This window comes from Haplochromis burtoni, unplaced genomic scaffold (assembly GCF_018398535.1).
Source record: "Haplochromis burtoni strain Fernald_Lab_line unplaced genomic scaffold, NCSU_Asbu1 Contig_222, whole genome shotgun sequence".
NCBI classification, from domain to species: domain Eukaryota; kingdom Metazoa; phylum Chordata; class Actinopteri; order Cichliformes; family Cichlidae; genus Haplochromis; species Haplochromis burtoni.
The window spans coordinates 768,392-781,062 of NW_024582583.1; the positions used below are offsets into that span (position 1 = coordinate 768,392).

The 12,671-nt window shown below is 49.3% G+C and overlaps 1 protein-coding gene across 2 annotated transcripts; it reads left to right on the plus strand.

Annotated features, from left to right (window-relative positions):
• The first annotated feature begins 69 nt into the window (after positions 1-69).
• Positions 70-12,291, plus strand: zgc:171459 (uncharacterized protein LOC562056 homolog). 2 transcript variants are annotated; one of them, XM_042226690.1, is made up of 13 exons: positions 70-904; positions 982-1,118; positions 1,249-1,336; positions 2,731-3,067; positions 3,168-3,261; positions 5,894-5,981; positions 6,284-6,590; positions 6,957-7,050; positions 7,200-7,287; positions 8,091-8,409; positions 9,082-9,175; positions 9,251-9,338; positions 9,415-12,291. In XM_042226690.1, the coding sequence occupies exons 4-13, from the start codon at positions 2,764-2,766 to the stop codon at positions 10,000-10,002; spliced, it is 2,064 nt and encodes a 687-aa protein (XP_042082624.1). In that variant the 5' UTR covers positions 70-904; positions 982-1,118; positions 1,249-1,336; positions 2,731-2,763; the 3' UTR covers positions 10,003-12,291. The 2 variants fall into 2 exon arrangements, with proteins under 2 accessions (XP_042082624.1, XP_005937006.1); XM_005936944.3 differs by having other exon boundaries at positions 71-904; positions 982-1,075.
• Positions 12,292-12,671: the final 380 nt, after the last annotated feature.

Below are 12,671 nucleotides of genomic sequence, written 5' to 3' on the forward strand. Positions count from 1 at the left end.
ACACCTGAATTAAATGATGAGTTCATTACCAGGCCTCTGGAGAACTTCAGGACATGTTGAGGAGGTCATTTAGCCATTTAAATCAGCTGTGTTGGATCAAGCACAGGTCTAAAGGACGCCCTCGAGGCCTGGAGTTGAACCCCTTCCTGCCTAAAAGCTTTTACCACTAAAGTGCGAAAGTTAGTTATTACAATTTCAGGCAGTCCTGTTTTATATCCATATATATGTTATAAATCCCCATATTTACTTAATGTAAAAAAAAGCAATAATAATAATAATAATAATAATAATAATAATAATACACGGGGAAAAAACGAGCTGGTTGTGTTTGTGTTGACCCCGCCCTCTCGAGCCGGAGGTCAGGTGATAGCGGCCAGGCCCGGGTGGAGATATCGAGCGTACCCTTCTCTCGGAGCAGAGCGTCGGGATGCAGGCTAGCTCCGTTAACGGGGACGCTTTAATTCACGCTTTTCCGCCCGTCGGAGGAGGTGACATAAGATACCGAGAGGAGGCGGAGGTCAGGGCCGAGCCGAGCTAACAGGAGCCGGTGTCTCTCTGTGCGGCGGGAAGCCCGGCTCCGAGGTCTGTTTGTTGTTTAGCTTTAGCCGTCTGAGTTAGCTTGCAGCCTCTGGCCGCTAACGGTTCACCGGGAGGAGACAGCGGCCCCCGCCCACAGACACGGCCCGGCCCCCGTGATGGACGGAGGAGCCCCGTTGTAGGAGCAACAGGATGCGCTAGCGGATGTAGTTAGCATCGGGCCTGAACACAGCACATCTCCTCCTCCTCCTCCTCCTCCATCCCTCCTTCCTTCCTTCCTTCCTTCTCTCCTAGCTGTGTCCTCTCATGATCACCATGGAGCCGGCCCCCCACCCGCTGCCTCACTTCCCAGAGAACTCCTATAAGAGTAAGTACCTGTACCCTTAAAAGTGCTGCTCCATGTGTTTGAGCTGCTGACCTTTGACCTCCGCTGCCTGCCTGCAGTGACCGAAGAGGATGTGAAAAGGCTGATCGAGTTCAGGGCATCCAACGAGGCCCTGTTCACAGGGAAGAGGAACTCTGCAAAGATAGCCTGGAGGTATGAGCCCGCCTGCTCCTGGACTCACCTGAGCAAGCGACAGGTGACCGAGGAGCAGCAGAAGCAGTTTAACCTGAGAGATCCGGGTGCCAGCGGCCAGGACCGGTCGCAGCACCCTCATAAAGTTCCCACGGCCTCAGTGAGTGCTCATGTCCTGCTTCCTGTCTCCTCAGCACCATCCTGAAAGGCCTCGGTCTGGAAGGGAAGCTGACGGCGGACCAGATCGCCAAGAAATGGGACAACCTGCGGACAAAATATAAGGTACATGAGATGCCATGTAGCTGCTGTTCTTCTCCTCATGTCTGTGAAAGTCATTACCCCCCCCCCCCCGTGAACTCACAAGTTAACTGATCATCCTCATGTTTTTGCAAAGACTCCGGTATCACTGCCACTCCCAGCCCTGATCCCTGTCAGACCTGCTGACTAGGGATGTGTATCGTTTAGGTTTTATCCAATACCAGTACCAAGCCGGTGCTCGAACCGGTGATTAAACAATGGAAAAAACAAACTTTGTCCAAAAACCTCTCATGTTCAGCTGTTTTCTGCTTTTTCTTTGGTCATTTTAGCCTTTTTGGCCAGGGTGAAGGGAGCATCTGCCATCAAACAAGAAGACAGCCGCATGTAGCTATGATGATGTTTGCTAGTTCACCTTACATGCATTAATGTAATAACGTGGTTAGCCTACTCAACGTAAATTACACACCAACAACATTAAGCTACTCACGCAGAGAAGAATGGCTGCTGCTGCATCATCATCCTCATCATTTCTGCTACACTGGCAGGGCTAGGGGCCAGGACTCTCCTCTTCGGGTTTTTGGGGGATGTTGCTAACTCCGGGTCGATAACAGGCACCACACCCGCAGTAGATGTGCTCGGTGTGAGGTCTTGCAGCAAGCTATCAAATACGGCGCATTTCTCGGCTTTTAAAAAAAACGCTATGCGTCGCCAGGTGTTTCATCGGATTCGAGGTGTTGCCTCCTTTGACAGTATCACAGTATCAGCTTAAAGCACTTGTTGCTGCTGAGTTTGCATCTTTTGCTGTGAAGTACAGCCAGACTTTGACCGCTTCGCCTTGGGCGTTTTTAATCTTTAGCTCTGCTCTAAAAGAACGCACGTACGTAAAATGATTGGCTAGAATCCAAAGTGTGTGACATCTCAAGAAAACAAAGCACCGAAATGTGTGCTGCTTTTCGGTCTGGTTAGTACAGTTAATGTGGATACCGGTACCCATCCCTAGTGGTGACTCAGAAATCCTTTAAATAGAAGCTGTTTGACAAAGTGAAGCAGGCTGAAGATCTCAACCAGCAAACACCACGAGTCTGGACTTAAATCAGTCTGGGCGAGGGTGGAACAACCAGTTATCAGGTTTTGGGGACAGTTACTTTTTCAGACATGAGGAGAGACGGTGTTTGTTTGTTTGTTTTTAATTAGATTTTTCCGATGAGCACATCTGTCTGCTTCTTGGTGAATCTTTCAGGGAGTCGACTGGAGGAAAAAGACCTTTAAATGTCTTCATGTTTAATTCTTTTTATTTGGCACGTTTCTTTCTGTGACGCACTTTGCAGAACAGTTTTTCTGCTGACGCTCGCCTGCAGGCAGCTCTTACTGTACGTCCCTGTTTCAGCCTGCAGGGGTCACTGTTCTCCTCTTTCCAGGACCTGAAGCAGCCATACCAGGGCCAGGACCACATGGGGGGCGTTGTGGAGTCGTGGCCGTGGTTCCACATCATGGATGAAGCCATGCAGGGTCGCCTCTACAACAGCAACCTGGTGCTGAGCCCAGAGACCGCTGGCAACGCTGGTCACCGTGGCAACTGCCAGCCCAATCAGAACCAGGAGAACACCGACATCCTGGAGTTCCTCATCAAGACGGAGATGGAGGACACGGTGGCAGCTGAAACAGCAGCGGATGATGGGGGGGTTCACACGGAGGCTCCGCCCCCTGAGGGCATCCCGATGGGCTGGAGGAGGATGACCGAGTGCTCGTATAAAAGTAGGCAGACGCACCTGGCTGACATCATCAGGTATAATCACACCTCACGCAGGACCGAGTGTTTAATGGCTCCGCCCCACCCCCCACCTCTTGTTGACAGTGAGCGAACAAGAAACTGAGAGGATGATCAAACTTCGAGCAGCCAACGAGGCGCTCTTCACTGGCAGGAAACATTCAGCCAAGCCGGCCTGGAGGTGAGTCGAACGCACCTGAACCAGGTCTGAACCGGTTTCTGGTTTGATTTTGTTATTGTCTTTTTATTTCCGTCATCTCAGATTTGTTATTGACGTGGATCTTATTTAAAGAAATAATTTGTCATATTGTGTTGATGCGCGCTCAGTCACCCGGGTGACGAAATCACCTGTTCGGAGTGTTTTTTTCAGTGTGAGAAACGGAATCAACTTCCTGGGATAGTCGCACGGTTTAATGTCATGAAAATATGTTTTCAAACATCTTTTGGGCGTGTTTGAAGTTCAAGCCTCTACAGCAGGTTTCCCACCCGTCCAGCTGTGGCCTGGTCACAGTAAACAAAGGCTCCACTGATCTCCGTTACATGATGTGGTCCTAATGAATCGAACGTCGGCGAGATCATTTTATATAGATGTATTATTATTGTTATGCATGGCCCGGCGATATGAGGCGCTAGTAATATACAAACTACAGATCCCATGATGCAGCGCTGCAGCCTCCTTGCTGAGCGCTAGGCTAACTGGGAACATTCCCGCGTCAAGCTACTTCTCACGATGGTGCAGAGACAAGTTGACTCTGAAAGCAGAGCCTTTCAGCGCCGGTGGGAGGCTGAATATATGTTTACAGACATGCTGGTAAACCGTGAGTCTTATTAGTGGCGCTAATGTGGCTGTAATGAAGGAATTTAGTTTAAGACGGCACTACGAGACAAAACGTCAGGATAAGCTGAAAAACCGAAACGCAGAAACTACAGGAAGTAGAAGAGCTGAAGAAGAATCTGACGTTTCAGCAGACGTTCGTCACCAGAGCAAAACCACAAAGTGAAGCTGTTGTGAAAGCAAGTTTTATCGTAGCAGAGGAGCCAAAGCAGCCCGGTACCACTCTGAAGAGCTGCAGGATGAAGCTGTGGACGGCTTGTGTCCAGACAAAACGCAGAGTTTAGCAAATGTGAGCCTGAGCAGAAATACAATTGCTGATCGGGTTTGTGAGACGGTCACTGATTTAAGAACACAGTTGTGTGAAAGAAGCAAAAACTTCACTGCATGCTCTCTGTGGATGAAAGTACAGACATGATGGACACTGCACAGCTGGCCAGCTTCATCCGTGGAGAGGAAATATTGGACATTAAATCGATGCACGGGACAACGACAGGGAAAGACATTTTTAAAAACGCATGGCAAAGTGTAACGACGTGAAACTGCCCTGGGACACACTTGTTGGACCTACAACAGATGGAGCGCCGGTGCTGTGCGGTGGAAAAAGCGGACTAGTCCGCAGGATGCGAGTAAAGATGCAGGAGGACTGTACCGGTGAGTTAACAGCACATCACTGCATCACACACCAGGAAACGCTGTGTGGTAAAGTCCTAAAAATGGAGCATGTAATGATCACCGCGACGCAGACCGTACATTTTATCTGAGCTAAAAGTTTAAATCACCGTCAGTTTCAGTCTTTTATGTGGGAAATAGATTCAGAGTTTGCCCACATTCCTTCATGCAGAGCTCCGCTGGCTGACTCGGGATAAAAGTTCTCAACAGAGTTTTTGAGCTCAGCAAGGAAACCTGTCAGTTCATGGACATGTGTGATGCAGTGAAGCTGTCACAAATGCACCAGTGCAGCCTGCCTCACTTTCCCTGTTGCAGTAATGTTGAACCAAGTCAGCGCACTTTGCTGAGCTGCACCTGTGCAGATTCAGATGCAGCTGCAGTGTAATGATGCACTCAGGGAAAGTACGACACTGAATGGCCGCACAGTTTATTAGCTCCACTCCTGCAGCAGCGCCCAGCTCCGTCTACATGCGGCTCCAACCTTGTGTTTGCTTTCATTTACTTTTTCTGGGGTTTTGGCAGCATGTTCATATTTCTAACTTGCATAATTTTGACAGGATATATTTTTATGAAGAGCAAAATATTTAAAGTTTTTTTTTTAAGTTTATTTAATCTGGAATAATATTCCTGTCTGTTTTTATTCATATTTATGTTTAAAAACATTGTTTAGGTGTTCAATAAATGTTTATCTTGTTTGGCCCGCGACCTAAAGTGTGCCTTGAGTTTGGCCCTGTATGATCAGGAACAGTCATTAATTTTTTGTTGCCTATATAATTTTTTTTTTTTTTTTTTTTTTTTTTTTTTTTTTTTTTTTACAGAAAACTACCAAAAATAAAATGAATGTATTGATAAGAAATAAGTTTTTGGACTTTTTTATATACTTTTTGTAGATTAGGGTTTCATAAATATTTCTTGTTTTTATTTGCAGAGCGTCTCAGACATTTAATAATGTTTATTTTTCTGATCATTGTCAAAGACTTAAAGGTACCTTTTGTAATCCCTCCTGTCCAAATGTGAATTCAAACATACACCAGCAGGGGGCAGCATTGACCAGTACATGCATTTTGATGTTTCCAGATCACTTCCTCACGGCGCTCTGCTGCAGGCTCATCAACTTAATAACCAACCTGAGTAAATTAATCAGGACTCGTGCAGCGTTTTGAGAAATTCATCTTTTTAAAGACTTAAAAACCTAAAATAACTCCAACGCTGCCGAAGACAAACAGTTCCAAACCTTCATGTTCATTGTTGGTCAGGTCTGAAGGGGCTCGGCTCCGATTCAAATAACTTTATTTGTTGATTTTCTCAGAGCGATTCTCTATGAGCTCGGCCTTCAGGGCAAACTGACCACAGACCAGCTGGCCAAGAAGTGGGACAACCTGAAGAGGAGATACAAGGTGCGTCCTCTCACTCCAGCTCCACGACTCGAAGGGGCGTCGCCGTCCAGATCGTAACCCGCAGTGGGTTACGATCCATAAAAAGTGGATTCTTTGTTAATGTCAGTTTTGGTGCCTCAAGTGGACGTTAGAGGAACTGCAACTATATAACGGCCACTCATGTGTTCTTTGCAGCTCTACAATGCTGTACGTCTTTTAGATAAATTAATAATCAATAGTTAGAAAAGCCGAATCGGCGGCGTCCCTGTGAATCGTGGGTAATTGCAGATGGTGGCAGTGTTGACGTCCTGTCATTTCTCCAGGAGCTGAAGTTTCCCGCTCGAGGCGTGGAGACCAACCCCAGCTCCTGGCCCTGGTTCTACAGAATGAACGACGCCATGGAGGGACGGTTCGCTGGCGCCGCGCCCATCCTCACTCCCATCGTGGAGGATGAAGATGAGGACTGCGAGTCGCTGTCCCCGACACCCAAGAAGCGAGCCCGCCGGAGCCGAGGCGGGATGGCCGAGTTTCTGACGGAGTCTGAGATGGACCTGCTGGTTGATAACGAGGACAAGAACGGATCGGCGGCTCTGGGCGAGCTGCACCGGATGGGCGAGTTCACCTACAAACGTAAGGATAATCGATCAGCTCGGAGCTCAGACAGCAGAGTGAGACTGAGGGGCACAGCTTAGTCCTGCGCTGCAGCCGGGGTGGATTGTGGGGAATGTAGGCATCAGGGAGGAAGGGAACATGTGCAAGTGAAAACTATTAAAGCACAGCCAATCAGCTGCCCAGGAGGTCATGTGATAGGTCCGGTTTGTCTTGGTTCGAGGGTTGGTCTAAAAGTTCGTTGTGCTCGGAGCTTCAGTTCTGGAGTCGTTTGGAATCAGGACGTAGGAAGTTTTTAAACGAAACAAACGATGTCACCCGATCGTATTCATGCACGCCGTGCAGGAAACGCCTCAAAGTAACGTTTGCATTCGCCTCTTTTCACAGTGAGCGAAGACGACACAAGGCGACTGATCGAGCTGCGAGCTGCTAACGAGTCTCTGTTCACCGGCAGGAGGAACACTGCCAAACCGGCGTGGAGGTGAGCGAGCGTTCGAGCGTCTGCTGAAAACACTGCGCTCGTTTCTGTGTGTGTAATACGTGTGTGTGTGTGTGTGTGTGTGTGTGTGTGTGTGTGTGTGTGAGTGTGTGTGTGTGTGTGTGTGTGTGTGTGTGTGCGCGCGCGTGCAGGGGAATAGTGAAGGAGATGGGTCTGACAGGGAAGATAACACCTGACCAGGTTGCCAAGAAGTGGGACAACCTGAAGACCAAATTCAAGGTGAGATCCCTGCAGCAGTTTGAGCAGCGTGCCTCAGGTCATGTGACCCCGTGTTACCGCCGCATCCTTTTTAGCCCTCAGCTGAGGCGGTGTTGTCCTCATAACTAATTTGCCTGTATTTAAATAAGTGTTGTTATATTTTTACCTACAAATACTTGGTGCACAGACGCTAACATGTCAGGTTTTACAGAGACTCATCGTTGGCACGCTGTCCTGTTGCACTGTGGGTCGGATAAACGTCTCCACTGTGAATGTCTGTGTGTGTGAGACGCTTACGAGCTTCAGGCGTTAAAACCAGGAAGTCAGCTTCAGTGTCGATGCTCTGCTAGTTTACATTTACACCAGCGAGAAAAACATTCCTTTTGATCTGAGCTGTTTCTCCACACGTGCAACAAATCCAGTTTTTCCTGATCGGCAGTGACAACAGTCCTGAGATAATTACTGTAGTGTCAGTCCTGCAGGTGGGCGGTGTGGACACGCAAGTCTGTGAGTGGATCGCTCGAGACTGAGGCGCCGTCGATACGTTAGTCGTGTGCAGGCGGAGGGGTGTGTTTTAAATTGACCTCAAGGTTGTTAAAGTAACTGAAGGAAATGTGGTTGGTGTGTTCGATGACTCTCAGGTGACTCGCAGTAACGTGTGCCCTGCATGTGAACCTATAACCTGCTTTGTCCAGTCGGACCTGTTTAAATAAAGTTAGACGCCTGAGTGTCCTGCAGCTCTCTGATAGTAATCGGCAGAGCGCCGCAGAGAGCTGCTGCTCGCCTCAAGCGTTCACTGAAACGTGAGTTTGCTGCGTCTGCAGGACCTGAAGTTTCCTCCTCGGGGGATGGAGGGTCAGACCAACCCGGCCTCGTGGCCCTGGTTCCAGCTGATGAGCGACGCTCTGGAAGGCCGTCTGACGGGCAAAGCTCCCCGAGTGACGCCCGTCTGGACCAACGAGGAGGACGGCGTGTTCGGCTCGTCCCCGCCTCCCGACAGAGACTGTTTGATGGCGGAGAGGAGCAGCGTGTCGGAGCTGGAGAGCATGGTGGGCGGAGACAACGCGGAGTCCGACGGGAACGTCACCTACATCGACGCCAGCGGAGAGGAGTGTTCGACGCCCTCCGACCCGACGTATAAAAGTGAGAGGATTTCTTCGTGGTCACGGCCCGGTGACGATCGCTGCCCTCAAACCTCCTCGAGGCTTCGCTCACGTCGTTTAAGAAAAATTTTCACGTTTAAGAAAATACAAAACGGCAAAAACCAAACGAATACAAACAAAGACAACATCAGACAGGAAGTCAAACATCTGTTAAGACTAAATAATAAGACCTGAAATTTATCCTGTGAGAAAAAAACGCTGAAAAGCTTTGCAAAGAAAAATGTAACAAAATTCAAATTGAATAAAATACAAAGTAAAATAAAAACTTTAGAAATAACTGATTAAAATAAAGACAAAATGTTTACACACAGAAATAAGGAAAGTATATATATTATCATAATAACAACGCGTGTGTTAAAATACAGATACTGAAAAAACATTTAATAAAAATGTGGTTTAAAATGTAAACACATGAAATCTATGCAAATGTTTGAACATAAATAATGAATAAAAAATTGTTATCAAAATACACAGATATCAATAAAAGATATTTATTCAAACTGAATAAATTAAAGTACAAGAACATAAAAAATCTTTTAAACAAATTTAAAATACCTGAAATTAAACTTATGCAGCACAAAAAACCCTGAAAACTTTGAAACTGCAGCATAAAATCACTGATGACTTGTCTGTCGACCTGTGTGCGTCGCAGTGACCGACCAGGACACGAGGAAGATGATTAAACTTCGAGCCGCTAACGAGGCGTTGTTCACCGGGAGGAGGAACGCCGCCAAAGCCGCCTGGAAGTAAGTATCCCTCCCGTGCGGGTGAATGTCGGAGCAGCGAGGCGTTCCTGACTCTGTGTCCTCACTTCCTGTCAGAGCCATCCTGAAGGAGCTCGGTCTGCAGGGGAAGGTCTCCACCTACCAGATGGCGAAGAAGTGGGACAATCTGAAGAGGCGGTACAAGGTAGGCCGTCACTAACTCCCCGCCTCGGTAAAGCTGCTCGTGGCTGCGTGTTTCTAAAATCCTCTGCTCTCCTCAGGACCTGAAGTACCCTCCTGTCGGGATGGAGACCGTGGCAGACGGCGCCTCCTCCTGGCCGTGGTTTCACCTTATGAACGAAGCCATGGAGGGCCGGCTGGCGAGCAGCGCCCCCCTCCTGGCCCCCGTCACTCAGGACGATGATCAGCACCCGGACCCCGCTCCCAGACTCAGGCCCCGCGCCACCCCCGCACCTCCCCCTGCCCCACCGCCCTCCCGCCCGTCCTCCTCAGACTACGCGCCGGATGCATTCGGAGATGGCGCAGAGCAGAACCAGCGGAGCTCAGAGACATGCGACGGGCCGCTGGGGGGGCTGGAGAGGGAGTGGGAGATGGTGGAGAGGGAGAGGGCGGCGCTGGAGCGAGAGAGAGAGATGGTGGAGCGAGACAGAGCAGCGCTGGAGAGAGAGAGGGCGGCGGTGCAGGCGGAGAGGCTGTGGCTGGACCGGGAGCGGGCGGCAGTGGAGCGGGACAGAGCCATGGTGGAGCAGGAGAGGGCGGCGCTGGGCCGGGACAGGGAGGTGCTGGACCAGAGGGCGCTGATGCTGAACTCTGTGGGACACTCGGGGCACCTCAACGCCCTCATGTAGACCGCCGGTGCGGTGTGGGGGCGTGGACTATCCCTGTACAGACCTCGTGGCGGGCTGGCAAACCGCCTGCTTGTCTGTGGGTCCAGACTCTGGATCCACAGAAGGACTTCTGTGAAGGACTGAGCTCGCTGAGTGGGCGGTCCTGGGATCAGACGGCTCTGCGTGCAGGTCCATAATAATCAGAAACATCACCTGAGTCAGGTGTGGCTGACGTCGTGTTCTCAGGCGGCTGCCGGGCCGCCTTTGGATCTCTGAGCTGTTCAGCCGGGGGAGGAGGAGGAGACCCAGCGCGGCGGACGCTCGGATCTCGGCAGCAGTGATGAAAACGGTCCGGCACTGCCTGAGAACACGACCTCACTGTGGAGGCCGGTCGGTTTGGTTTTCATTGGACGTTCTGGAAGCGCCCTCCTGGGATGCTGACTGGTTACCAGGAGCGCTGCACAGAGTCAGGCAGGACTTTTGTTTCTGTGTTTAATGAAAGTTCATCAAGTTAAACTCGTTTCCATCCTCAGTGCCACAGAGTGTTTTCTTTCTTCTCTTTGAGGAACTGAAAGGGTTCTGCAGGGTTCATCGGGAATAGTGAAAACTGAAGCAGGAACGGGCTGTTCCCGGGAATCCCTCACTGTGATCACACTCGTGTAAGATGATGCTTGTGTGCTTGAAGTGTCCAGACGAGCCTTTAATTTAAACAAAACACCAATTTGTGACTGATGCCACTCAAACTGCACTGAGCAGCCGGATTTCAAAATAAAAGCTCCAGAGGGATTTTACGAGTTCTTCACAGTGATGGAGGGGGGGGCGGGGGGGGGCAACGACTGACTTTACTAAACATTTTCAGGACAAATGGTTTCACTAATTACACAAACTGGGAGGTGCAGCCCTGAACATCCTGTACTCGGGTGCAGGGTAGCTGAACTCGTAGACCTCGGCAGATTTCCTTGTTGCTGCTGAGCTCTGATCAGCACACCTATCTACACCTGTCTACACCTGTCTACACCTAAACACCAATCCCATCTTTACACCTACAGCCTCTTTTCTGCTTTGGTTTTTTGCTTGCACATGTCCTACACTTACCGCTGAGCCTGCACACAAATATTTAAAGATTCTCATCATGGGAAAAATGTAAATTGTAATCAGATTACTCTGAATTGCATGATTACATGGCGTTACGCCGGCGTTCATCACTTAGAGGACAGTAAAGTTGGTGCCTTGATTTTATTTAAATCCTGACGGCGACTTCCTGCCCCGAGGACGTCGTTTCCATATGAAAAACAGATGCGAGCACCAGACGCCATCGAAGCTGCTGCAGGTCTGTGGTCATGGCGTGCGCCGACTGAAGCCTCTGTGAGTAAAACGGGTTTGGCGAGTATGTCCTGTTTAAATGAAGCCAGGTGTTACAAATAAGAGGGCGCGTAACAGGGCCCTCAGCAGGCTTCCAGAAATTAACCAATCAGAAGCTGGATTCCTGTTACAGCAGCCAAAATATTAAGTACAGCTGCGGTCAACGATGACCGTGCTGACGGGTTAGTGGACACGGGAGGTTTTACACCAGTGTAACCAGTAAACTGTGCGTGTGTGTGTGTGTGTGTGTGTGTGTGTGTGTGTGTGCGTGCGTGCGTGCGTGGGGGGAGTAACCCCGACCTGAGTCTGCGCTGCTGTCATCTACACAGATTTATTCGGCCGGCCGTTTAAGCCTCTTAACTTGTTATTGACGAGGAACCAAATGTGTGTTTACATCTGTGTGACAGGACGAGGAAGCGTCTGCTGCTCGGTCAGAGGTCAGTCTGTCACATGACACGGTCATTTACATAACCAGGCCATTCAACTTACCGTTAATAATAATAGAGAGGCAGGTCCATTCTAATGATGAGAGGACTTTTGTCGGCCTGCAGGTGTTTCGTGTGTTTCTACTAACCGTGACGTTATCTTGATGAGTCTAGCGTCCTCGCTTGAGGGGGGCGGAGCTGTTCTGATTGTTTTAAAAACTCTTTTCTCTGTCGTTTTGTGTGAACTTGCTGAAGGAGGAACAATAACGACTTGAATCGTGTTTGAAAAGTGAAACTGAAGCGCGTCGAGGGTTTGATGTCGGGGATGTTCTCAAATGTAAGTCGCCGCCTGACGACCACACTAACGTTGAAGCACATTTCTGTCTCCAGCTTTTCAGTGTTAAAGAGGCTGCAGGTCATGTGACCTCTGTGGCACTGTCAGGTTTTCTATAGAAAACGTAAAACATGCCTTTTGTTTGCCGTTTGTCTCCTGGAGGAAATAAAGATCAGCATTGATTAAAAAGTGTTGTTTTTACTGTGTGAGGACAGGAAGCAGGAACCTGCAGGTTCGGATTATAAGTCGTGTTTCAGACGCTTCACTGTTACGCAGTTTATGCTGAAAATGAGGCCGAAGGTAAAAACAGATGGGCTGTAACAGCCAGGTGTGACGCCCCTCACCTTTACGCCGCGTCAGCGTGGAACTGCTGGGTTCCACACATACGTTTCACATATTTGACTAAACGAAGTCCCTGAAACTGACGGAGCTCTCCTCCTGGCATCAAACCCACGGTTGATGTTGTGATGATTTCTGATATGAGGTTCAGTTCTACGGTGGTGATCGCAGGGTGTGCACAGGTCAAGTGCCACTATGACCCTCCAGAAAATAACGAGGACAGGGGATGA